This window comes from Desmodus rotundus, chromosome 5 (assembly GCF_022682495.2).
Source record: "Desmodus rotundus isolate HL8 chromosome 5, HLdesRot8A.1, whole genome shotgun sequence".
NCBI classification, from domain to species: domain Eukaryota; kingdom Metazoa; phylum Chordata; class Mammalia; order Chiroptera; family Phyllostomidae; genus Desmodus; species Desmodus rotundus.
Window position 1 is genome coordinate 104959329 of NC_071391.1, and position 26511 is coordinate 104985839.

General features: G+C 47.7%; 1 protein-coding gene across 1 annotated transcript; it reads left to right on the forward strand.

Moving 5' to 3' along the window:
- Nucleotides 1-10037: 10037 nt before the first annotated feature.
- SLC20A1 (solute carrier family 20 member 1) lies at nt 10038-25266 on the forward strand. Its single transcript, XM_024558478.4, has 11 exons — nt 10038-10538; nt 10786-11377; nt 11507-11647; nt 11833-11918; nt 16618-16714; nt 19106-19225; nt 20643-20912; nt 21022-21580; nt 22171-22356; nt 22902-22986; nt 23786-25266. Exons 2-11 carry the CDS (start codon nt 11044-11046, stop codon nt 23939-23941), a joined length of 2034 nt encoding a protein of 677 aa, XP_024414246.2. The 5' UTR covers nt 10038-10538; nt 10786-11043; the 3' UTR covers nt 23942-25266.
- The last annotated feature ends 1245 nt before the right edge of the window (nt 25267-26511 follow it).

The following is a 26511-nucleotide window of genomic DNA, read 5'->3' on the forward strand; positions in this document are numbered from 1 at the left end:
GGATGGGCCTTGTTTAGTCTACACATCTCCTCTTACCCCCAGCTCTGCGCTGTTATGTGCCTCCCTCTCTCCCTTCCTACCTCGTGTACTTGCCTTCTGTCTTACCCCAGAGCCTATGAGTTTACCATCCACGTCTTAGCAGGGCATGGAGAGAATCAGAGATGCTCTGGGACCTGCTGACAAGGCTGGGAAAACAGAACAAACACACAAGCCAAGAGGGCTGAATGCCAGACCCAACTATAGAGGAGACCCCGTGTTCTGGAGTGGAGTTCAGACGAGACACCGTCTCCCACTGTGGTCACGAGAAGAGGGTGTGTGGAGGGAGGTGCAGAATGGACCTTGCTGGGAGGGGAAGGTCAGGAGGAGCTGGGGGAGGGTTCCTAATGGGGAAGGTCTCCAGAGCTGGGCTGCATTCCACACATAGGGGGGGTGTGCTGGCGGGGAGTAGGGCCGAAGGCACAAAACCAAGAAAGGTGAGGGGCGGGGCTGGGAGCTGAAAAGAGGCACCAATTTGGGAGAAATTTTGAAGGCTGCAAGACTCATGCAATGTGTGAGTGGAAGGACTCAGAGGAAGGGAGTCCTGAAGCCTCAGAACATCCGAGAGACACAGGGAAGTCCAGAGATGGCTGCATGGGGAGGCTGTAGGAGTTGAGAATCTTTGCTTTAAATGTGTCACATTTGCTGAAATTTGTAGCTGTGGACCAGGAGGTGGATGTGGCGAACCCAGGGCAGCCATGGATTAGGTGGGACTCCAAGGGAGATGCGGAGAGACACTGGGGTGGGGTGGGAGGAGGAGCCGGGGAAGAGGCTGAGTGGAGGTGGATGGGAGCCAAGAGAAAAGACAACCTTAAGAAAGAGGCCTGCCAGCATTTTCTACTGCAGAGGCTGTGGGAAGACCAGAGCAGGGCAAAGGCGGTGACAGGGCTTTCATCAGGTATGGGCAGGAGGCAAGGGATTTCAGAGTCAAGGAGAGCAAGTGCAGAAGAAGGGAGGTAATGAATACAGACCATTATCTCAGGAGTGTGGAGAGGTTGACCTGACGGTGGAGCAAAAGGAAGCTCGTGGGTGTTTGAAGGCTGAAGGAAAGAACGCAACTGGGGGACAAGTACTGACTCTGCAAAGCAGACAGGAGAAAATGAAGAGAAAGGGCCAGTCATGGTGGAAGCGTAGGTGGAGATGCTGACCTTGGATTTCACAACAGGAACACCCTCTCACCCCTCAATCTGGTGTCAGGGCGGGGCCCGCCACTGTCTGTGGTCTTCATTCTTGCAGTTGGGCGGCAGAGGGAAGTCAGGTGGTTGGCCAGGCTGGGCACCTTCTGGGACCCAGAGCACCAGCGATTGATTATTCCTTTCCCCTTTGCCGTGGAGTCCTCTCTCTCTTCCCTGTCAGTTCTTCCCCTGAGAACTGCTGGCTGGAAATCGCCCAGAGGGTCATAAACATTAGTGACACCCTCTGATGGCCCCTGTTTCAGGTGGCCCAGGACAAGCAGACAGATGGGAAGTGGAAGTGGTTAACCCCTGGGGAAGGGAGGGGAGGACTGGGTTAATCATCAGAGTTCTTGGCAGCGAGCACTCAGCCAGCCTTTGCTGAGATACTGAGTAACTACAGATTCAAAGTTGTGAGCAGCAAAGTCTGTATCTTTAGGGTCTGGTTACCCATGACGGTCCTACAGCAACTACCATGCCACTAGGCCTGTGGAGGGAGGGACGTCAGCAGCCAGGACAGGACTGAGAGCAAACATAAACCTGGAGTTGGGGGCAGGCTGCTGGCAGTGGGCCAAAAGCTCTTCTGAGGTTTCAAAGTGGGAAGAGGGTGGATGGAGTAAGGAAAGCGGACTTGATGGACTTGGGAGGGACGGTAGGGGGAGGGGGGAGAACGGGTTAGTGCAGGAAAGGTAAGAATAAAGGGAAAGAGAAGGGAAAAGCCTTTCCCTCTGAGGGAGTGTGAAGAGGCTCTCAGAGGGAGGCTGGTGTTGATAAAGGACCTGTGGGTGGGCCTTGGGGCCCCAAGCGAGTGTGACCTGAGGATCTGAACATCCCCATGCTTGAAACTGGTGTTTCCGCTTATGGACTGGCTGGGAATCTAAACCGATACAGTTTGGTAATACCACACAGGAGGAAACCATTTCCAGAGCCCGAGAGCCAGCCCATGACCCTCACACCAGGACACACACACACAATTTATCATGGACTTTTGTGCAGATGTTGGAGACAAGAATCAGGGTCTCTATATGCAGTGTTCCTGAGGCCAGCTCAAGTGAGAAGAGCAAGTTGCATACCTGTGCACAGCATGATTTCATCTGATGAAAAAAACGGTATCTATTATAGTATAGAAAAATATAAATACCCTGTGTGTTTGTCTGCGTGCAACGCAGGAATTTTTTTAGAAACCAGTTTTCTGAGGTGTGACTGACATGTAAAATCTGCACATGTTTAATGCATGCAACTTGAGAGCTCACAAGAACTGCTGATAGTTGTTGGGGGTTAGGCTAGAAAGGCAGCGTTCTCGGGAGGGGCGCTTCTGTATGGTGCGGTTTTTAGCGCAGGCACACGTCAGTTAGCCTGAAAGTTTCAGCGACCACATTTTGTGATCTGAATAGGAGAACTCAGGCTGATAAATGCACATTCTTACGGGGACAATGGAACAGAATATTTTCAATGACATCATCCTAGAAAACGAAGTACTCTGTCCTTTCTTTCCTCTCCCTTACGTGGCCTGAAAGCTCCATGCTGAGTCACTCCTGTAGTTTAAATCTGGAGGCAACACAGAGCAGTGGGAAGAACACAGGGCTTGGGGATTCACTGAACGCCTGCCGGAACCCCGTGCCAGGACCCCAGGACCGGGTGGCCATGGGCTCTCGGCGTTCACTCCCCTGTGAGGAGGGTGGCAGCTCTGGCTTGCCTACGTCACACAGATGGGAAGGTGAAATGGAACAATGCTTTGCAGGTACCTGGAACCAGGAGGGCAAGAGCCCTACACCCTTAAAAACTTAAGGTTTTTATAAGTCATCATCTGAAGAATTATCCAAGGTCACAGTTAAAAAGCTCGACTCCCTGCAGATGGTGAGTATGGAATAAATTACGTGGACAGTCACCCCACTTACTGTTACCCCCAAATGGGTGCATTTGGGGGTAACAGTAAGTTGCCCCTAGGAATAAAGTCATGTTTGGAAAATAACACTGGGAAGAATCTGCATATAGTAGATGAGACTACCAATTACAGAAGCATTCATCCTAGCAGACAGTGAGTGTAGTTTGTAGAAAACCTGGGGACACCCAAATCCAATGTGTGTCCAAATGTACTGACTGCTTGTTAAACGCCAGGTACGGTACTGAGCACTTTACTTATTTAACCCTTGTAACAACCCTACTATCTCCACTTCACGGAGGGGAAATGTGAGGCAGAGAGAGCTTTAGTAATTTGCCCAAGTTCATAGCAGGTAAGGGGAGAGCCAGGGTTCCAACTTCAGCGAGTGCAACCCCGAGGCTGTGCGCTGAACCACTCCTTAGCTCAAAGGCCGATGTGCTTGCTCAGGAAAACAGGACTTCATATAGAAGTGGTGGTTATTCAACATCTGTCTGAAAAAGAATGCATTAATGGAGTCTCTACATTTACCAGGGAACAAGAATCTTTACTCTTGTACAGTTATGCATCCATAATGACATTTTGGTCAACGACTTACTGCATACACGACGGTTGTCTCACAAGATTAGGAGGGAACTGAAAAATTCCTGTTGCCTAGTGACGTCACAGCCATTGCCAGGTGAGAGCGCCACTCACACTCGCACGCTTGTGGGGATGCTAGTGTGAACAACACCGCGCTGACAGTCGTAGAAAGTAGAGCACATACGGTTCCGTGCGTGATCCTTGGTAATGATAACAAACGCCTGTTTACTGGTTAGTGTATTTACTATGCTATAACTTTAACATGTACACTTTCTACTTATTAAAAAATGTGCTGTAAAATAGTATGCTGTGTTAGGCCGGCACGCAGGAGTACATAGCTGAGAAAGAGACGAGAAAAGGAAACCCCCAAGAAAATTCACAGTGAAGGTTTAGCAGAAGCTTTTGCAGACCTCAACAAGCTCCTTGAAAAGTCTGAAAATATGGACCCCAAAACCAAAAGATTTTTACTCGTAGAAGGAGTATTCATGGTGCATTATTCGTTTATAAGCAAATCTATGGTGGAACAAGGAACAAACCAAGCAAACCGCCGGGGCCATATTTCTGAAAAGAGACACTCCTCAAAAAGAGCCTCAGACAGGTCCTTCAGGACAGGTGTTCCAGAGGAAGGCGTTGCCATCAGAGGAGGTGACAGCTGCAAGCGTGTTATCGCCCTGGAGCTCGTCCAGAGGGACGCCCCGTGGGGCCGGAAGACAGTGTGCTGAGGGTCCCGAGCCTGTGTGGGCCCAGACTAATGTGGGCGCTTGTGCCCTAGTTTTTAACAACGTAGTTTAAAAAGAAAAAGTAGGAAGAAGCTTGTAAGAACAAAAAGAAAATATTTTGTATAGCTATACAATGTTTGCGTTTTAAGCTATGTTATGACAAAAGAGTCAAAAAGTTGACAAAATTTTAAAGTTTATAAAGTTAAAAAGTGACAGTATCCTAAGGTTAATTTATCATGAAAGAAAAATTTTTTTATACATTTAGTTTAGCCTTAAGTGTGCAGTATTTAAATGTCTCCAGCGGGGTACAGTCAGGTGCTAGGCCTTCACCTCCACTCGCCCCGCATTCACTCACTCACCCAGAGCAACTTCCAGGCCTGCGAGCTCTATTTGTGGAAAGCGCCCTCTACAGGTGTCCCAACTTTTATGTTACATTATATCTTACTGTATTTTTTCTCTGTTTAGATACACAAATACCATTGCGTTACAGTTGCCTACAGTGTTCAGGACAGTAACGTGCTGAAAGCCTGTAGCCCAGGGGCAATAGGCTTACACCATACGGCCCAGGTGCGTAGCAGGCTGTGTCATCCAGGTTTGTGTGAGCGCACCCTACGATGTGCACACGATGACAAAATCACCTAACAACGTATTTCTCAGAACACATTTGTCGTTAAGCATGACTGTGATTGCTTCCGATCTGTAATGTGCACGTGAATCACAGGGGGACCCGGTTAACGTGCAGATTCTGCTTCAGTAGGTCTGGGTGGGGCCTGAGATGCTGCAAACACCCTTCCCACTGGCTGGCCAGCAGGCCACGCTTTGAGCAGAAAGGCCAGAGGTAGAGGCAAGAGAGTCCCCATCACTGGAAACAGATTTCCCCACTGAAAATGAAAAAATTGGATTCTGTTCAGAACTGCAGTTGCCCATGAGGCAGTTCCCAAGAGCTGAAGCCCCTCATTGAGCCCCAGAATTCCTTAATTTCTGGGCCTGCAAAGCTGAGGAGCAGGCCCGGGCTCTGGTCACTCCCCCAAGACAGGCAGCTTTTTCTCCAGCTTTGCCCACCAAACCCTGAGGGGTTCTCTCCTCAGAGAGCTGTCTCCAGCTGACGGTTCGGATGATCGAGGGACTCTCAGCTGGCTGGGGGTGGGGGTGTTCTGTGGAGAGCGGGAGGTTCTGCAGTGTGGGAGGGCTGTGGGATGCATGTCCCGGCACAGGCTGTCGCGCTCTTCACTGGGAGAGTGAGTGATAAATAAGGATGGAAGAAGAGCTGCATGGCTGGATACAGGAGTGGGCGGTCTGGTGGGAGTAGAAGGTTGACTTTGCCTCCTTGGTGGTGATGGTCAGGGCTGGGCTTCAGTGTGAAATTCCAGGTGTAAGGAGTTTGTGTTTTGTGAGGGCATGGGCTGGTCAATCTTGTTGATCCATCAGATTCACTGCAGACTATTTGTTGAATGAATGAATTAACGAATGGAAGAAGAGCTAGGGAAAGCGATGGCATGCCTGAAGCTGTTGCCCTTTACCTCCTCCTTGGGCTGGCTGTGGGAATGACTCACATCCTGCTGCCCACTCACTCTCTCAGCCTAAAGCCACATGTCCCGGGGTGTGGTGGCAGTGAGCCGACCCCTCCTTGTTTCTGCCACAGGATCTTCACGACACAGAATTCCTGAGTTTCTAGCAAGTTGCCTTTTATCCCTGCTTTCCTGGTATGTGCTGAGAAGCTCAGCCTGGAGAAAACAGGGTCTCAGTTTAGGTTTCCAGAGAGGTCATTCTGAAGAAGTGTTCAAGGACGCTGGGCTGTGCTGAAGTTGGCTCAGAGGGAACCGGAGATGTGGGGACTATTTCAAGCTCCAAAAGCTGTGCTTCTGCCCCCTCTGTCTGGGTCCTGAGTCACATCACACCCAAATGTGTGAATTCAAAGCCAAAGGGAAGAGCCTAGGCGATGAGCAGTTGGGGAGGAGGCATGTAAAGTCTGGAGTGGGGGGGCCCACTGCCCACGCCTTGTGTTGGTGGAGGAACAGGCCAGTTTGCCTGGCACAACCAAAATCCAGCTCCTTTTTGCTGTGGGACGCTGACCGGAAACCACCCCAACCAGTGAGTCTCTGCATCACAGCTTGGCTGTCTGGGCGCTTCAAAGCACCCTCCCCCTACATGCCATCTCTGTCCAGAACTTTCCATGGGCCTTGTGGGGGCAGAGCCATGGATGCTGGACACTGTCCTATGTGATGTGGAGTGAGGGTGACCACACCCAGCACAGATGGGAAGGGATGGTGGTGACGGCGATGTGTGGTCCTTGAGACATTATTTTGAACCTACTGCTGTAGGACTTGAACATAGGTGGGGGCAAGACAGATTTCCTTTTTATTCCTTTTTTTTATTGTATTTTTTTCCCATTACCATTTAGTCCCCTTATACACCCTCCCCCACTGCAAACACCACACTGTTGTCCATGTCCATGAGTCCTTTTTCCTCTTTGCTTAAAGATTTCCTTTCTTGAGAAGTCTCAAGAGAATCGTTTCCAGTAACTCTAAGACATGGTCCGGCCACTGCGTCAACTGTACTTCTGAGGAGAGCAGGTGCCCTGGCTTCCTGCCGCTTCTTCCTGGGAAACTGTGGACAACCTTGGAGTCAGATCTCCTAGAAACGCCCTTTTCTACTCTGACAGGATTTGAAGAGGCTTAAAATACAGGCTGTAAAAGCAACAGAGTGAATTAAAAAATAAGGAGGAAAAAAGGGGAAGTAAATGTGTTAACCTAAGTGCAAATAAGAGTTAACACCCAAGGGCAGCATGTTTGCCTCTGCCCTTACTGACACCCAGGGAAAAATAGCACTTATTATTAACAAACTTGAACTTTGTTACATTCCTCACTGGTTTAACTGCTGCATCATCATCTGTGCCTCAGTTACTTCGCCTGTAAAATAAGGTAAAAGTACATCGGCAGAGATGCACTGAGAATGTCACATGAGATAACACACGCAGAGCCCCTGGAATGATGCCCAGCACAGTAGGCATACAATTGCCTTGTAGATACTGTTATTACTACTTCATTCGTCTGAGACTGTAGCCAAGCAGAGGGCAGGGGTGGGTAGAGAGGGTGATGTTCTCATCTTCTTAAAGGCTTCTTCTACCTTCTCCTCCCTGGACATTTTCCCCCACCCCCTCCCTGCTCCCATCCAAGTCCTAATGGACAGCCTCTGAATTGCCTGGCCCCACAGCGTTTGCATCCCCACTGAAGTTCCCTTTCATGCAAGTAGACTATTTTCAGGATACTTACTTTATGTCCATCTGTAAAGTGAAAGGCAGAAACTAGACATCTTGGGGCTATTGCCATTGTTTAAGCTATTATTTTTTAATGCTCAACTAGCTATATATATTTTTCTATTATCTGGAGCAAAGTATACTTTTAAACATTTATTCTGGAACTTGCTTTACAGGCAGCCCCTCAGGACATGACAAACATACTTTCTTAATCTGTGACTATAAGCTACATGGCAACCAAAGCAATGGAAACATTTAGTTAAAGCCTACACCTGTATATAAATTAAGAATTAAAATTCTAGCTCTCTGAAATATAGGAGGATTAAAATCACAAGGGGCGCAGCTATAGTCACATGACTAGTGAGTGGCAGAGCCTGTGGTATTTACAGTCTGTGTTTAACCAGTGGACCAAACGGCCTCACTGAGGTCCTAGAGAGTGTGCCAACACCTGGATTCTAACATCCCCTTAGGACCTCTGCCCTCTTTCCCGTGTTCAGCCACAAGGTCAGAACCCAGTGTCATTGTGTGCGAACTCGTGGTCCTCACACCTCCTCTTTTTCCCCACTTTCAAGGCACTGTAACTTCTCTCCACAGGCACAGCCCTACTTTTCTTCCCCTAGGGGAAGATAAAGGCATCCAGAATAAGGCCAGTCCAGGTCTCTAAAGACATTTCTCCCCAGGTGAGGTGGTAAGGACTCACCTCACTTCCCCTTTTTACATGGGTTGGCAGAGGTGCTGAGTTGAACAGGGGAAAGGATAAGATCATTCTAGAGCCTGAAGACATGGGCAGAATTCACTTGTAATGCAAGGTGAGTTCTTTGGAATCTCCCACTCCCTCAAACCCACCCAAGGGGCTTGGAAGGGGCTGGATGGATAATCATCTGGATGGATATTTGAATGGCTGCCCCACCACCTCCACCACCTCACACAGCGGTTGTCCAGCAAGTGTTTGCCAAGTTTAGGAGCTACACCACAGATAGACCAAACTACGCCCATGGACGCCCATGAAAAAACATAGTGGGAATAGTTCTAGTTAATTTCCTTATAACTGCTTTGAAAATTGTTTTAAATGGCAAAACTCTGAGCTCCTTTTATTCAAGTTTTTCATAACCTTGAAATGAAGTAGGGTTGCCCTGGCCAGCATGGCTCGGTTGGTTGGAGCATCATCCTGTAACCAAAGGGTCGCGGGTTTGATTCCTGGTCAGTGCACATCCCCAGGAATGTGCACTGACCAGGTTGTGGGCTCAATCCCCAGTTGGGGTGTGTACAGGAGGCAGCCAATGGTGTCTCTTTCTCACATAGATGTTTCTGTCTGCCTTCCCTCTCTGTTGAATGAGGAAAAAAATAAACCTTAAAAAAAAAGTAGGGTGGAGGGAGGAGGGTGGATGCCACAATTGCATCTGAATTGCACTCCTGGATCAGTGTTCCCGGACAAGTACTTTCTTCCTCAGGACATGACCTTGGGACCTAGAGCCCTAGAGCCTTGTAAATTACTCACACAACTCCATTATAGGTAGATGAGAGGATGCTCAGGCGGAGTTTAAGCTTCCACAGATGGCTCAGACATAGCAACGACTTAGAGTATCTTTGTTATCTCTTCAGTGCGCAGCTGCTAGAGATGGCAAGGGGAGAGGGAGGGCTCTAGAACATTCTAAGCCTGGTTGGTCTTTCTGGTTGGAATTCTTTAGTCTCACTACAACCCTGACAAGAGACCACGATCTTACTCTTCCACGGCATGATTGGTTGTCTTAATCTCAAGATGTATGATGAAATGCCACCAAATGGCAGAGCAAATTTTATTAATGTGAAAACCACACCATAGAGCACATAGAGACCAGAAGTCAATATATCTTCCGGGTTCTCACAAGGCCTTCCATACTTTTCTACATCCTAAAACAGGTATATTCTGGGAACGAGCGAACCAGGAATTAGCATTTCCTGAACGCCCTGAGTTCTAGTCACACTCAGACACAGAGACACTGAATTCCCGCCACAAGGCAGGTACTGATCTCTAACAACTGCCATTCGGGGCGCAGCGGGAGATTTGGGTGACGCAGTGCAGCGAGCAGGAGTCAGGACTGGACTCCGCAGCGGTATTCTTTTTCACACACCGCTGCGGCGCACAAATCACAGGCGTTCGTGGGGATCGGTGACCCGGAGCGTGCCGAGGGGACCGTCAGCTGTCGCGGATGGCATATTCCCGTGGCTGACCATTCTACCTCCACCCCGTGCGCGGCTGCGGGAGCAAAGCCAACGTGTGAGCGTCTCCCACCTCCGGGGCGGGGCAGCGCCAGTCCCGCCAAGGGCATCACAGGGGCGATGACATGCAGGGACTAGACCCGCAGCGTCACCGACGAGGTGTGGCCTCTGGACGCGGCGGGTTCCAGATGCGCTGGAAGTGCGGATTCCGCACAGCCCGCTCCGTAAAACCGGAGCTTAAGGGAGAAGCCAGGAACAATCGTGGTCACAGGCGCTACGACCCCGCAGACGACCCCCGCAGTCAACCTGCTGTGCTACGAGACCCGCCGGGCGCGGCAGCTCGCCTCCTCCCCGTGAGATCAGCTGTTCACGGGGACCTGGCCTCCGGCGCCCCACTGGCCAATGAGCGCCCACGCGGGGTTTCCCGCTGGGCCCGCCCCGCCCGCGGGCTGGAGTCTGGGAGGGCGGAGCTCCGGGCTCTCGCGCGCGCGCGGGCGCGGCGGGTCACGTGGGCTGCGCGCAGTCTATAAGGTGCGGTGGCTGGGGGTGCAGTCTGGGTGATGGCTGCCGGCGTGCGTTCCTGGTTTGTCCTCCTCGGTTGCTGAGACTTCGCTGCTTCCCGGAGGTCCCAACCCCTCCTGCTGTGTGCTCGCCGCCTGGACCTCCCCGTCCTCGCTTGGCCCTGGTCTCCTGTGGTGAGTGGGGCGCCGCGATGACCGGCGCTCTCTCCCGGGTGGGGTTCGGGCCTGTACACTTCCACCCAGACCGTGGCCTTTTTTGGCGGTCCCGGCGCGCGGGAGCATGAGCTGCCTGTTCCGGTGTCCGCCGTGGGCGCCGGGGCGGGTGCGTGGAGGGGCGGGCCACGTGCTGGCCGCGAGTCCTGCCGCGGGCGGTGGGCAGTGGGCGGTGGGCGTACGCCAGCGTGGTTTCGTGTCCCCCCAGGATGATCCCGCGTCCCCGCGCGTCCCTGCCATGGCCTTCCGCGCCGCGCCGCTAGTCCCCCGGAGCCCGAGGCGTCCCGGACCGCAGACACCCGCGCGCAGCGTATAGCAGTGACCAGCCCGGTGTCTGCCGCAGTTTACAGTATTTAATTTTATGTAATATATATTATTTATTAGAGCGTTTGTGATACCTCATACTCATTCTGTTTACACGCCTGAAACCGCGCAGTAGTTGTTAGCTAAGGCCGCTGCTCTGAGGATGGCGACCACCGCGACCACGCTGGTGGCCAGCACCGTGGCCGCCGGCCCTCTGGTGGACTACCTGTGGATGCTGGTCCTGGGCTTCATCATCGCCTTCGTGCTGGCCTTCTCCGTGGGCGCCAATGACGTAGCGAATTCGTTCGGCACAGCTGTGGGTTCTGGGGTGGTGACCCTGAAGCAGGCCTGCATCCTGGCTAGCATCTTTGAGACCGTGGGCTCTGTCCTGCTGGGAGCCAAAGTGAGTGAGACCATCAGGAAGGGCCTGATCGACGTAGCCATGTACAAATCGAGCCAGAAGCTGCTGATGGCCGGCTCAGTCAGTGCCATGTTTGGTGAGTTCTGTGGCATGTCATCCTCTGTGTTGGGTGAGCAGATGCCTGTCCTGTACTTTCCACGTGAGACTGCACTGCGTACATAATGGAATTTTGCCATTTACTAAATAAAACTTGACTGTGTTTCAGGTTCTGCTGTGTGGCAACTAGTGGCATCATTTTTGAAGCTTCCCATTTCTGGGACCCATTGTATTGTTGGTGCGACCATTGGTTTCTCTCTTGTGGCAAAAGGGCAGGACGGTGTCAAGTGGTCTGAACTGGTAAAAATTGGTAGGTTTAATTCAGAATGGCTTCTTAATTTTTATTCTTGGCATGGTCCAGGGTATTCTGTACGGGAGTATATTGTATAAAAGGGAGGGATACACTAGAATTCTGAAGACAATACTGAAGTTGAAATTGTGTTTTGGTTCCTGTTTTTCATTAGTTGACATTTTTCTTCATGTGTTCTATTCCAGTGATGTCTTGGTTCGTTTCTCCGTTGCTTTCTGGTATCATGTCTGGAATTTTATTCTTCCTTGTTCGGGCATTCATCCTCCATAAGGTAATCTTTCTCTCCTCCCTTCCCCTCACCCCCTTTTATGACCTTTAATGAGTCACACTCAGTGGTATTCAAACCAATAGCATTCTTGCAAATGGGATTGATGTGTGGTATATGGCTTTGGAAAGCTGAAAAATTCTTTATGGTCTGTACCCCCTTTATATGTTGCTGTATTCTCTGAGAGAAGCAAGCTTTCTGTACCAAAGAGGGCGTCAGGAGGGAGAATTGAATGAGTGCTGTGTTGTGCCAAGGAATGAGAGACTGGGAGTGGAAAATTGGGGAAGTGTATTTAGGATTGCTTTGTCTAACTGTATGCAGATTATTTATAGGATTTTTTTAAAAATTAAATTTATTGGGGTGACCTTGGTTAATAAGATCATACAGGTTTTAGGTATACATTTTTATGATACTAGTGTCTTGTACTGTGCGCCCACCACCTAAAGTCAGACCATCTTCTGTCACTGTATGTTGGGCCCCCCTCTACCCCCTCTCGCTTTCCTCTGGCAGCCACGGCATTGCTGCCAGTCTCTCTGAGTTTCAGTTTTATGTCCCACACAGGAGTGAAGCAGATTACTACTTTAAACCACCACTGTGCAGACCATTTCGAATCCTAAGCTCGGGGTTCAGCAAGTCACAGTGTTCACTGTGGCTTTTTCTTCGCACCACCGAAGTGGAGTAGTGCGGGTCTACAGTTAACTCAGCAGAGCTGATTATCATAACCTGTTTATAAGCTTCTAGGTGGGGAGTCTACTTCCCACAGTGACTGGACTCTAATTTCTCCCGCTAGGTAAAAAGAACCAGTAAGAGTAGTTTTGTTTTGTTTTTCTTGGCCAGAAAGATAATCCAGACAGCCATTTAATTTCCTGTCCACTTGAAAATCCCTTCTCAGGGACCCGACAGCATTTCTTTTATCAAGGAGTCTGATGCTGGCTCCAAAGTGGACAAGAAAGGGTGTTGTCATTGGACTGAGTTACAGCAAGAATAAATGCATTTTTCTAAAGAAACAAAGTTGTCCTTTTTCTGAGGTGAATAGCTCTTAATCGTCCATTGTAAGTGCATAAAAATGCTTCTAAACTGTAGAAATCTGAGTGAAGGAAGATAGGTAGCTTAATCCTCAGGAGTAAGAGTATGTTTAGACTCACTTGTTGGGTCCGGTTCTAGGCTTCTCCAGGGAAGGATGTGAACCTCTTCTCTATAGAAACTGACTGGTGAACCGATTCCTGATCGCTGTTTCCCATGGCATGAGTCTGGCAGAATAAAGCAGTTCAGTACTTTGAAAACTTAGAACGTCTGCAGCCTGGAATAATTTAAGTGGAAGCAGTTCATTGATACTTACTGACTCAGTCGGAGTTTGGTGCCGTTTGTACAGCAAGCTGACACGGCTGCTCCTACTCTCCCCTCCCACCGCTGTCTCATCACCACGCGCGGTGCCCGGAGTGGAGGCTTCCCGCTAGGCCCAGACCAGACGAGGTTGCAGGGTTCTTGTAGAGTCGCACAGCTTCACACCAGAGAACCCCGGGAACTGACGGGGTCCCCTGTGAGGGGTCCGGCTCATGTAAAGGTTTTACACCACGTCTCTGTCGATTGGTTATTGGGAAGCAGATGCATCTGATTCTGGAGAGGTTTTGTGGGTCTTGGACAGAAAACTTGCCTTCTTTCCAGGGAGTGGTGGAACTCTGAGGTACAGAGGGAGATTTTGAGGTGCACAGACCTCTTGTTTGAAGAATGCATGCCAGGTATCTTTACCCCCCGTTACTGAGAACTTCAGTTAGATGTATTAACTTCTTAACCCTGTATTCCTTGTTTGGGTATGAGGGCGGACATGATCAAGAGTGATTGAAATAGTGTTTTAAAACAACATTGAGGATCTTCCTCACCTTTAACCCCCTCCATCTTCCTGCCCTGGGCTGCTTGGTCTTGCACGCCGCTCTGTGTCCAGTGTAGCAGTAACATGCATTTTCAGGCAATGAGTGTGCGAGTGTGCATACTTCTGGTAAGGTAGGTTTTAAATCTCAAGAAAACACCCTCAGGTGACTTTTGGGGGTTCTGGCTGTTAAAATCTTCCAACCTAAGTTTTTGTTTTGGAAATTGTCATTGAAACTTTTTTTTTAAACATTTATTTTTAGAGAAGGGAAGGGAAGGAGAAAGAGGGAGAGAAATAGCAATATCTAGTTGCTTCCTGTGTGCCCCCCACTGGGGGCCTGGACCCAAAACCCGGGCGTGTGCCCTAGACTGGGGATTGAACCGGCGACCCTTTGGTTCTCAGGCCAGCACTCAGTCCAGTGAGCCATACCAGCCAGGGCTGAAATTGCTTTTTAAGAAGTTTCTATTCTGTAAATGTCTGTTCCAAGGGCACTGAGTAGTATAATAGGAAAAACAGAATGGAGATGAGATACTTCTCTAAGGGTTGGGGCAATAAACAGGAATAGGGGAAGGGAAAGTTTTCCTGTTGGGTATTTAAATTCTAGTCAAAGAAAATGGGTCTTTCATATTCTCCCTTTTATTAGGAATCACATTGAATATATCTAGGACATCTTTTCAAACTCAGAGGAAGCTTTTCTTTAGACAAAACTTACTGGACCATTCAGTATGTAAAATATAAAACTGTTCTGGTTAAAGATGGGAGGGTTATGGAGACCCCTTTCCTGACCCACGTAAATGGATGATGAGACACATTTCCAGGTAAAGTTTTGGGGGCAGGGTATAAGAGGAATAAATGGTAATGGAAAAATACAATAAAAAACAAATGTAAAAAAGTTTTAAGGGAGTGTTAGATGGGCCACAGGGTAATAAGTATTGCATAAAATTGTCAGTCCTGGTTACCTCTTGGGAGTGACTGAGGAGTCTGGACTAAAAGGGAGAGCCAGGTTGCTGAGGTTTTCCCTTTTCCTAGCCTTTTATGAACCGTGACTTGTTAAAACCATGAGCCTATCATTTCATAATAAATTATTAGTGTCATTCATTCCCTTTCCTACCCCCAGGTAATCTATTACTGGTTATCTTGGAATATGTAGTTGTGCTGTACAGAAAAATAAACAACTACATGGGCTACTTCCTCTTTGACCAACCAGTTACAGTTTGATTTGTTACCAAAATACCAAATATTTGAAAATCTGTTAAGAGAAGTCCCTACTTCAATCTGTGGGAACCCTAGTGGGTTTTGATTGGGGTAGGGGTCTTAAGTCCCTTGGAGAGTTTTCTTAAAACCATGGATAGTTCTAAAAGGAAAAGGTGTGTACACCTCAGGTTCATAACCTGTCGACTACCCTCGGGGGGTGGTGCACAGTGTTGAGTTGCTCGAGGGAGCTTTAACAGTGCCTAGGTTCTATAGCTCATTTGTCGTCTGCACTTTGGCTATGGATCTGTAGGTAAGCGAGCTGAAACTCCAGCATGCTTTTCAGTGAGGGCCCATCTCCACTCATGTGGAATGGCATCTTTTTCTTGTTTCCGAGGTCTTCAGCCACTGCCTCCCTCTTCCCAGTGTATTGGTTAATCTTACCGGAAGCTTTAGGACCACATTTGGGTCTTTCCCTCTGTCTCTTCCTCCCCAAGATTTTCCCTTGGATTGTGATTAAGATAGACCTTCAGCCTTTCCATGTGTTCAGGCCCATGCTCTTCAGAATGTTTGACTTCAGTGTTTTCCTGTGGAATTAATACACATTTCTTATAAGTGGAACTCTTGTCTCCAGTAAAATTGGCCTCTTTGCTGTTCTTTAAATACTTCAGGCTTTTGCCTCAAGGACTTTGCGCTTGCTGACATTGTTTTCTGGAATGTCCTGCCGCCCCCTTCCTCCCCCAACACCACCCCCCCCCCCCCGCCCCCGCCCCCTTCCCCAGGCATATATGTGCTTGTTGACTTACACATTTATGTCTTTGCTCCGCTGATACTCATCCCCCCTTTTTGAATTAAAATGTCCGCCTCCTTCCATTACTGCCCCCTTACCTACCCTTCTTTACTTTTCTTTATACCTTTAGTCAGCACTTGGTATTATTACCCTGTGCTAGAATGTAATTGTTAGTTCTTTGAGAGCAGGAACTCTGTCTCATTCACTTCTGTATTTCAGTACCTAGAATAGTGCTTGGCCCAGTCAGTTGAATGATGGGTAATCTAGTGTGTGATTGGTTTTTATTTTAGCACTTTGGTAAATCATTACTAATGGTGTACTTACCAGGTATCTAGGTGAGGAGGTTGTTAATAGGTAGGTGTATTCTACCACATACTGTATTTTAAAGAAGTCTTTGCAGGTACGTAGTCAGGTGGGAAATGTTCTAACATCTCATGGTCTGCTTCTTGATGCCTCTTATAACTGTGGTGCACCTGCAGGCGTGTGCTTAGCTTTATATCTGGACAACAGGGACCTTAGAACCCTGGATGTTGAAACTGATTTTTTGGGACATTGCCTGCCAGTCACTGGTATAGGTAGTCTTGTTAAAACCTGGGCAAAAAAACCAACCAAACAAAAATTAACACCCCCCTGCCCTGCAAAACCAAACATAAATGTAAATTCACGGAGCTGGGGATCAGCCCTGTTGGCCGGACTTCCAGGAACAGAGGTAGAAGAAGCCTAACCGGCTTCGGGAACTAGTGTGAAGAAACAGGTATGGGCACCGGAATTCCCGAACCTGCCCTTTTACCAGACTCTGTAGATACGGGTTAATTTTCACAACTTACCGAGGTGTTAATCTTAACGTTATTTTACAGGCAGATCCAGTTCCCAATGGTTTGCGAGCTTTGCCAGTTTTCTACGCTTGCACGGTTGGAATAAACCTGTTTTCCATCATGTATACTGGAGCACCTTGTAAGTACATATCAAAATATTTAGATGTAAATTTAAAGTTATTTACAAAACTTGCATTAAATGCCCGATTTACCCCTTTTTGCTTTACAGGGCTGAAATCTCCTAGAAGGTGGCTGGCCTGCACCCATTGCAGAAGGCTGCAGGCTAGTGTATGCTGAGTTAACCTAGATAGTTTTTCAACCAAAGAGACCTGCTCAGATTCTAAATCACAACAGACCTTTACTCTTTAGTCTTCACAGGACCCAAGATAATACGGTCTTCTCCCTCCCTTTCTCCTGTCTGTGCTAAAAATACTGGCATTGGTACGGGCCTCAACTGCCGACTGCTGAAGAGACCTTAGTTAAATCCGGTCTCCAGTAATCAGCCATTTAGCACTGGTGTGCTGGATATTCTCATTTTTCTCTCCCACACGGAGCTACTTTTGTTTCTAAGTACTAAATTTACTCCCCCGAACCTGCTCGAATGAGAAGAGTTGGGATGTGTAACACCTGGTCTAAGTGCACGTGGAAGAAGAATTCATGCAGCTAAGAGGAAGAGTAATTTGTGAGAATGTAAAGATTGAAATACTGATTACGTTGGGGCTGAGGCAATTTATGGGTTAAATTATGATGCATGTTAATTTAGCAACTGAAAAGGACTGCCAACTTGTGACTCGTCCGTTAGGGCTGAACCTGTGTTGATCAGCTCAGTTGTGCGTCTAGAATCATTTGGCGTGAGGATCTTTGACCTTTAAGTCAGTGCTTTTGACTTTTGACGGATGCACTGGACGAAATGCACGTGTGTTGTTGCCCAGGACGCACGTGCCTACAGCAGGGAGGGGGGGGAGGGTCTGGAAGCTATGTGACTTCACAGTGAGGCTGTGCTCTCCTATTTTCAAGTAATTCTTTTTACTTTAGTTTTTTTTTTTTTTTTTTAATACTTGTGGCCCACTAAAATGATTTCATTTCTCATTAATGGATTACCTCACTGAAGTAATATCACCAATCAAAAACAGAGTTAGCTAAGTATATTTAACCTTTGTCTTTATTCTAGTAGTAGTCAGGAGAGAAAATGGACACCTTTATGAGAATATTGGTCTTCCTTAGGGCATACCAGCCTCCTTACCAAATAGTGCAGGCACAGAGAAGCTTGCTTGCAGCATTTCCATTCTGTTTTCAGTTGGGTTCTTCATGCTAAACTAAGACATTTCCAAGAGGCTCTGAGCGCTGGTGTTTTATGTAGTGAGCGGCAACAAAACTCATAGTTCAGTGAAATTAGAAACTATACTTCATATCATTTTTGAAAAGGGAACTTGGATATTTTTGTTCTGACCTTTGTGGATTATTTACAATAAAAAAGTAGTCTCATTTCCCCCTTTTGACATGGAACATGGGCCAATTTAAATTGTGTTGGAAGTAGATTGAATTTTATCTGTATTTTAGTTTGTGTGACTATACTACATGATCAGGCTTGATAGCAGGAATTAAAATGGAAATGCTGTGGTCCCTGTAAAACTTTCATTTTGGAGGTCCTCAACTTATATCTGATTTTTAAACAGTAATTTTGGAGGTGCTAGAGGATTTCTATTTTTTATAAGTAGTTTAATTCCTAATAAGCAAAAGAAAGCAGAACAACCATAGTAACTAAGCTCTTCTTGGATAAGCTAGAAATCATAACATCTTTTAGGCCTAAATAAGATTCTTTGGTGTTTTGCTTCTGTTACTAATCATACACTTGGAGCCTGTTGGCATTTCAGTGATAAGCAGATGGTGACTAATATTAATGATTCCTGAGCCTTACAAAAAGTAGACAAGTTTCTAAGATACGGCTTATGAGTGAAACTATCACTAAACTTTTCTTTTTGTGAAAGACAGCCTTTTGAACTGTTCTAACCTTTTGATAGATAATATTCCTGTTTTTTATCTTAGTTTGATAATGAGCTTAAGAGAGAATCTTGTTAAAGGATTTTGCTGGAGGCTAGCACAATGGCTGTGATAACTCCACAGAAAATTACATTAGTATGATGGATGTGACTGTGGGCACCCTTTCTATGAAACATGCTCAACCACCGTCTGTTTTTTTCATAACAGTTGTAGATTCTCAGAGTATAGTAAGCCCTACCGTCGTGGAAAGCAAAGAAAGGAAAAAAGCTAGTTTGCAAAGGAGCTTGGAGACGTCAGTCTAGCAGGTGTTTAAAGTGGGCCATAGTGGCGTGGGTTTCAGGTGACAACTGGATTTTCCTCCCGGCTGTACAGCCACAAGCACAGTAGTAGATCCCGTGGACCTGAGGCTGGCAGCCACTGTCAGGGTGTGGGGCTGGCTGGGGGGGCCTGAGTCCCCACAGGAGGGTTTGCTCACTGTTGCAAGGGCTGTGGCCCTGGGGTTTTCAAGATGCACCATTTTATCTCCTAGTGCTGGGCTTTGACAAACTGCCTCTGTGGGGCACCATCCTCATCTCGGTGGGATGTGCAGTTCTCTGTGCTCTTATCGTCTGGTTCTTTGTATGTCCCAGGATGAAGAGGAAAATCGAACGTAAGTAACACGTGGCAGAAGATCTAACTTGTAATGTTGTGCTTATTTTTGTTCGGCCACCTATACAAATCTACTGTTTGGTTAGATTGGCAAAGTGAGAAATTTTAAATGGGTATTTGAGGATGTGGGTTTATTGTCCAAAGTATGTTCTTATTGACTTAAAATGACATGAGACTGGTCCGAAGCAGTTTTATACCTATGCTTTGGACACAAGCTGGGCATTTAATCTGTGATTTTTATTGTACCTTGATTGCTTGCCAGTGATAGACAAATAATAGACTTTGTAGCCTACATTGAATGAGAATACTTACGGACACTTAAGGGTACCTTAAGAAAAAATAAGGGGCAGGTACAAAATGCTTTCGTAGAGGAAACATTTCCTGAATTCTGTGTGTAACTTCAGATTTGGACATTGAAAGCTGTGGTTAATGTATACATCTGCATTGACAGTCTCAGAATTGTAGCACACACTCTAGAGGTGAACATTTTCAAGCGTGAGGCATCACTCAGGCAGGCCCTCACTACACATAGTGTCGTAGTGTAATTAAGCATGAAATAAATTTTGGTTAGTGTCGGTCTTAAATCTCGTATTTTTTCCTTGCTGGTGGAGTTCTCTTAATATAGCATCTCTCTGCCCTTCTCACTTGCTAGCGCTCAGTCAGTGGTTTAGTTTGCTGTTTGGAAGCAAGGCAGCCCCGGCTGCAGTGGCCTTGGGAGCAGTGCTGTGTCATGCGGCTGCACTGAGGCGCCTGCGTGCGCAGTGGGAGTGGGGCCTCGGGACTTGCTGACCTCCTTTCCCCTCAGTCTGGGAGAAGATGATACAAGTCTCATTAATGTCGTCTCTCCTAATCTGTAGCTCGGCTGTGATGCCCGAATGAGCATGTAAGCACACTGGGCGTTGGCACGATGGGCAGAAATTACTCCTACCTGGCTGTGGCCTTTAGAATCATAGGCATGTCTCTGTTTTACAGAAGTGGAAGTTAAAGTTGTCGCTTTTAGCTGCTCGCAACGGAACGTGTTGTTTGGCTTGAACTCATGGAGGGGATTTGGGGGGAATTCCTTTTTTAAAAACATAAACTAGATACAGTCCAAATTTTTAACCCTTTACCAGGCCTGGCTTGAGTTACCTTTCACTACAGAATGGGCCGGCAGGGAGCTAAGCATGGTTTAAGTGTAAAGGGTTTGTAAAGTGCAAGGCAGACACGCTGGTCCTTTATGCAAAGACTTTGTAACCTCTGGTGCCGGGTGTCCTCTGCATTGCTGGTTTCCTCCCAAGAAATAAGAGATGTGGCAGGAAGGTTATTCTGAAGTCCACATATGTTCATATTTTGAGACGGGTTCTTTTTGAGATGGAGAAAGGGGAGAAGTGGAACAAGTGGGTGTGGTCAAAACCAAACAAAAACTCCTTCTTTTCCAGGAGAAATAAAGGCTAGTCCTTCAGAAAGTCCCTTAATGGAAAAAAAGAATAGCTTGAAAGAAGAGCATGAAGAAGCAAAGTTGTCTCTTGGTGACGTTGAAACCAGGAGTCCCGGTTCTGAGACAGGGCCTGCCACCTTGCCCCTGCGGGCTGTGGTGGAAGAGAGGACCGTCTCCTTCAAGCTGGGAGACTTGGAGGAAGCGCCGGAGCGAGAGCGACTTCCCAGCGTGGACCTGAAAGAGGAAACCAGCCTGGATGGGGCCACGAACGGTGAGTGGAATTTCTTGGGTGGGGAAATAGTTTCACTTTTCTGCTGGTGTGGAGGCTCACTGGGTCCTGGTGCTTTTTGGGTTGAGTGTTACCTTTTGTTCTTGACCAGGTGCAGTGCAGCTGCCGAATGGGAACCTTGTTCAGTTCAGCCAGGCCGTCAGTAACCACATCAACTCCAGTGGCCACTACCAGTACCACACGGTGCACAAGGACTCCGGCTTGTACAAGGAGCTGCTGCACAAGCTGCATCTCGCCAAGGTGGGCGACTGCATGGGAGACTCTGGTGACAAACCCTTGAGGCGCAACAACAGCTACACTTCCTATACTATGGCGATCTGTGGCATGCCTCTGGATTCATTCCGTGCCAAAGAAGGTGAGCAGAAAGGTGAGGAGATGGAGAAGCTGACGTGGCCGAACACGGACAGCAAGAAGCGAGTTCGAATGGACAGTTACACCAGCTACTGCAATGCAGTGTCTGACATTCACTCGGCCTCTGAGATGGACATGAGCAGCAAGGCAGAGATGGGCCTGGGCAACAGGAAAGGAAGTGGCAGCTCTCTGGAAGAATGGAACGACCAGGACAAACCAGAAGTGTCTCTCCTCTTCCAGTTCCTGCAGATCCTCACGGCCTGCTTCGGCTCGTTTGCCCACGGGGGCAATGACGTCAGGTCAGTGGCTTTGAAGTTTTGCATCTCTCTGTTTTCATGCTGCTCACATTTTCATAAGGCTGAGCTTGCAGCCGTGGTGCTGGTGCCGTCTGTGGGACTCCGAGTGTCTAGGTAGGATGAGGTAATAACGTTGTTGACTTAACAAAATAAGCAGTAAAATTTTTGTCGTCAGAGACATTTTTTGGATGATAAACACAGATATTGTTTAGAGAAGTCTTTTTGTCTATGGAGGCGGGACCCAGTTGTTTGATAAGAAATTTGGGGTGTAAGATGGAAGACTTAATTAATTCCCTGAGGGGTGAGTTTGCAGGCCATTGGCCTCAGTTCTGTGGTTCACAAACTGTTGTTGGAGCCCCCGGTTGCTTTAGGCTCCCTGTGGGCAGACGGGCCCGCCAGGCGTGGGTGGTGTCCCCCCTGAGCAGCTCTCCTTTCCTTCTGTTCTGTATGTGGGTGCCGCTCGCTTCCTGTGAGACAGACCTGTTTGCTAAGTGAGCTTCAGGCTTCACTCAGGTCAACTAGTAAGTTGCTTAGCAAACTGGAGCTCATCATTTCTGCCTGAAAAGCTATCTCTGCTCTCATTTTTCTTTCAGCAATGCCATTGGCCCCCTGGTTGCTCTGTATCTGGTTTATAACACAGGAGATGTGCGTTCAAAAGAAGCATCTCCGATATGGCTGCTGCTGTACGGCGGTGTTGGGATCTGTATCGGTCTGTGGGTCTGGGGAAGGAGAGTCATCCAGACCATGGGCAAAGACCTGACGCCGATCACACCCTCTAGGTAAGCTGGACACGCAGGCCTTGTTCCTGAGGTACGTAGTGCTGCCACACGAGTCACTCTGTAGGTGAAGTAACCCAGTTTGTAGGAGGTTTTGATGTTCTTGTTGCTGTGAACTGTCTAGATTTTACTTACTGTCTGGCCCTGAAATCTAATTTTTCTCAAATATTTATTCAGCTCCAGTGGTCTCATAACAGAATTAACTTTTTCTGAGGAAGATAGGTGTGCTAAGAGTGAATTGCTGTGCATACTCAGTCTTTGTTTTACTTGGGAGCCAAGACTGACGTTTACTAAATTCTTCAAAATAAAGGGTAAATGTTATTAATGGGCTTCCAGAAAACCTTAAACCCTCAAACATTGAGAAAAGGGAGAAGAGAATTCCCATGGAGTGATCGAAAGGAGATTTTAAGAGTTCTAGCAAATTGAAGAGGTCCGTGGAGGCTTTGTCACTGAGTGGGCACAGCGAGACGGCATTAGTTGTGAGGTCGTGTTAGCTCGCGCAGGAAGTCAGACTCCATGCTTGACACGCCGTCTCTGTGTGTCTGCAGCGGCTTCAGTATTGAGCTGGCGTCGGCCCTCACCGTGGTGATCGCATCCAACATCGGCCTTCCCATCAGTACCACACACTGTAAAGTAAGTGGGGTGTGCTGTGCTGCATCATTTGAATGGTCCTGGGAATAGGTAGGCCTTTTGTTCCTGATACTTTGGTTTAGAAAGTTTCATGCAGTGGAGCGTTGAAGAGTGGCACGTTTAGGGTGCGAGTCAAGAATATGAAGGCTTACATTTTACAGTTTCTTGTGTCTGTTACTGCTACTGAGGCAGGTAATACAGATTCTCCCCAGATGATGCCCACGTCCTTTCATGTGGAGCCAGCACGTCTGTGAGGCTGCTGGACAGTTGAAGGGCAGTGCATGCGAACGTATTGAGCCCTAAGGTTGCTTGGTGGCCATGTAGTCGCTGCAGGGACAGAAAGAAACACTTCCTAAGAGGGGAGTTCAAGTTGGCTCGTCATGGAGCCTGTGAGTCACCCTCTTCTTTCAGGATCTCTTGCCAGGTGATCGGCTATTAGGTCTAATATCAGCCTCCCTCTAGAATGATCTTTGGAAAACCTACAACTTGAAGTAACCTATAAAGCAGCTAATTATTATTAGTGCAGTTCATTACATTCCAGTAGCTCAGAAGGGAAAAAGGAAGTGTTCCTTTCCTATCATATTTTATCCCAGTTAACAAATTTAGTGATTGGGCTTTCATGTAGCCTTCATCCTCCCATGAGCAATCTCCTTAATGTGTCACAGACCAGCTTTCATGGGCTCGGTCTAGTTCAGCAGTCTGGGGTTCTTTACTTATTTTAGGTCATGTGTCTCTTTACCAGGCTGCCATTGGCACTTGGGTAACCATTGGTAACCAGTTCCCTTGCTTGTTTTTCTCCTAGGTGGGCTCTGTTGTGTCAGTTGGCTGGCTCCGATCCAAAAAGGCTGTTGACTGGCGACTTTTTCGCAACATTTTCATGGCCTGGTTTGTCACTGTCCCCATTTCTGGCCTAATCAGCGCTGCTATCATGGCAGTCTTCAAATATGTCATCCTCTAGACCTGACCAGTGGCTCGGTTGGGCGTTGTCCTGCAAAGCGAAAGGTTGCCAGTTCGTTTCCTGGTCAGGGCACATCCCTAGGTTGTGGGATCGGTCCCTGCTCGGAGCACGTGTGAGAGGCAACCAATGGATGTTTCTCTTTCACATCAACGTTCTCTCCCTCTCTCTCCTTTCCCCTCTCTCTAAAAAATAAATTTAAAAAAATGTAATCCTCTGAGCGGGAAGCCATTTGAGATGAGAACCGTGCCATTGTTTGGGCCACCTTAGCATTCCTGCTTCTCTGAAAGACCGCAGTGTTACGGAAGACCCAGGACAATCTTCAGAATGTGGGAGCTGTGAGAAGTATTACTTGTGCTATAATTGCTTTTGTGCTAAATATGACTTGTCTCAAAATTAGCTATTTAATAGCCAGGTCTCCACTGGTTTCTATTGGCTGTGACTTCCTGTACATATTTATCTACTTTTTGTACCCAGCTGCAATTCCATTATGTTTAAATGAAGATAACTTGTGATTTTTTTTTAAATGCCATTCAGAGCCATTCGACAGTGTGCTCTGCTTGGTGGTGTCACCAGCTTCTTCCCGAACACGCACAGGGACTTAAGACAAAAACGTACCTGAAGCTTCCCTTGTAGCCTTTTAGACAAATAGTCCCTTGCACTCTGCCTCCTGTCGGCAGTGGCGGGTTCTGCTGGCGTTTGTGGAAACTTGTGGAGGGACGAGGTTCTGGGCACAGTGAGACTTTACATTAGTAACTTCTTTGCAACCAATTTACTGACTTGCTGCCATGAGGAAGTAGGAAGAAAAGCCTCTGGCAGTCGTGGTTGTTTCTTTAAGGTTTCTGGCATTGTGGGATGGATGACTGACTGGAGTGTGAACTTTGGGCAGGTTAGATGGGACAGCCTTTCATGTTCATCTGTCTACCTCTTAACTGAATAAAAAGCCTACAGTTTTTAGAAAATTTGTTCTCGTGGTTTTTGTTACATGTGAAGCATGGGCGTTCCCGATCAGTTGATCTTACGCCATTAACAAGTGGGACCTACACCCGACCGCAGGTTCTTCACTCCTCCCTGTTATGGCTCCTGTGGCCTCGGGGTACGTGACATCCACCGTGGGGACTACTAGAAGTATGGTGCTTTTCCCTTTAAACATTTTTCCAATTACAGTTGATACTCTGTCTTATGCTAGTTTCAGGTGTATGCATTTTTTCTTTAAATAGCACAGCCTGGACATTTTCACGTTGGCACATGCAGATGTAGTCGCCTTTTAACATCCACAAAGATTTCCTGTTTGAATGGACTATTTTATGATTGTTTCTAGCTTTGCTATTACAAAAAATGCTCGTGTGTGTGTGTGTGTATGTGTGTGTGTGTGTTGGTGGTGGTGGTCTGAGTTTCATTTAAAAATTCTCGGTATTGGGTTCTTCAGTCCTGACCATTATCTCTTTTACCCTTGGTCAGAATTCTTAATGGAAAGTGTTGCTTTGCACACTAGGCTGATGGTTCCTGCCCCGAGAGCTAGTTTTAGGAGGGTGTTTTTGGCAAACAGACTCGAACAAGGATAAGGTTCTGCCTGCCTGACCTGTGTCTGAGGGATTAGACCACTGGTTGGGTGCACACCATGGAGCCGTCAGTAAGTGTTCGCCAGGCCCTGCACTGAGCTTTTGTGCACACTTAGCCCTTGGGGCCTGCATAGGTCTCACCCTTACTTTACAGATGATGAAAGAGGCTTGGAGAACGTCTATGTTTTACAATGTATTTTAGCAGAAAGTGGAAAGTCGTTTTAGCCTTGGGGGCTGGCTGGTGTTTGAGGAAGAAAGTGGGGCTATGGTAAAGGGAAAACTGGTGCTGCGCCCTGAGCTCAGGGCTCCGGAGGGGACCTTCTGAGCTCCGGTCCTGGCTTCCTCTCCTGGAGAGAATAGATGACCTCAACAGACATCAACGGATGACCTCACACTGTCCAGACGCTGCCTACCCCGTGATTAGATGGAGAATAGGAACTGTCCTCACCACCTTCCTGGTGGCTCCGGGAAGGACAGCTGGGAAAATACTAGAACCAAGGATGCGAGGAGCACCTAGACCTGGGGGGGAGAGACCCCAGGAACGAGGGAGAGGCCAGAGAAAGTGTTTCCGCGCGGAGTGACGCCTGCCGTGACCAGGGACACATGCTGGTGGAAATCCTCCCCTGTTTTCCTTCCGTACATATATTGCCTTGTAATAGCCACCCCCTCCCACAAAAAGGTGTGTTTTTTTGGTTTTTGTTTTTTCAGTGAAGGTCGAATGTGTGCATGTTAAAGAGTCAGGTGATTCGGCAAGACGTACAACAACAACACGACTTTGCTGAGGCTTTCAGTCCTGGTTACCTGTATCCCAGTGACGCTGAGTTCAGACTCCCCTGTACCTGCACAGACCCTAACCTCCCACCTTCACTGTATAACTGGGTCTGAGTTTTGGTAAGATCGATATTCTGAGTATTTAAAAAATGCCAAGCTGCTGAGTCATACAATGACTATACTGTGATCGCTTTTCCTGACTTTTTGATTTTCCTGCAGTAAGTTATCTTTTTGTTGTTG

What these genes read in the sequence shown, in the direction of transcription:
- SLC20A1 (XM_024558478.4), top strand. Translation starts at nt 11,044, where the DNA reads ATGGCGACCACCGCGACCACGCTGGTGGCCAGCACCGTGGCCGCCGGC. An exon ending in CCTGGATGGGGCCACGAACG is followed by an intron (nt 20,913 to 21,021) that starts GTGAGTGGAATT and finishes GTTCTTGACCAG; the next exon opens with GTGCAGTGCAGCTGCCGAAT. An exon ending in CACGGGGGCAATGACGTCAG is followed by an intron (nt 21,581 to 22,170) that starts GTCAGTGGCTTT and finishes TTTTTCTTTCAG; the next exon opens with CAATGCCATTGGCCCCCTGG.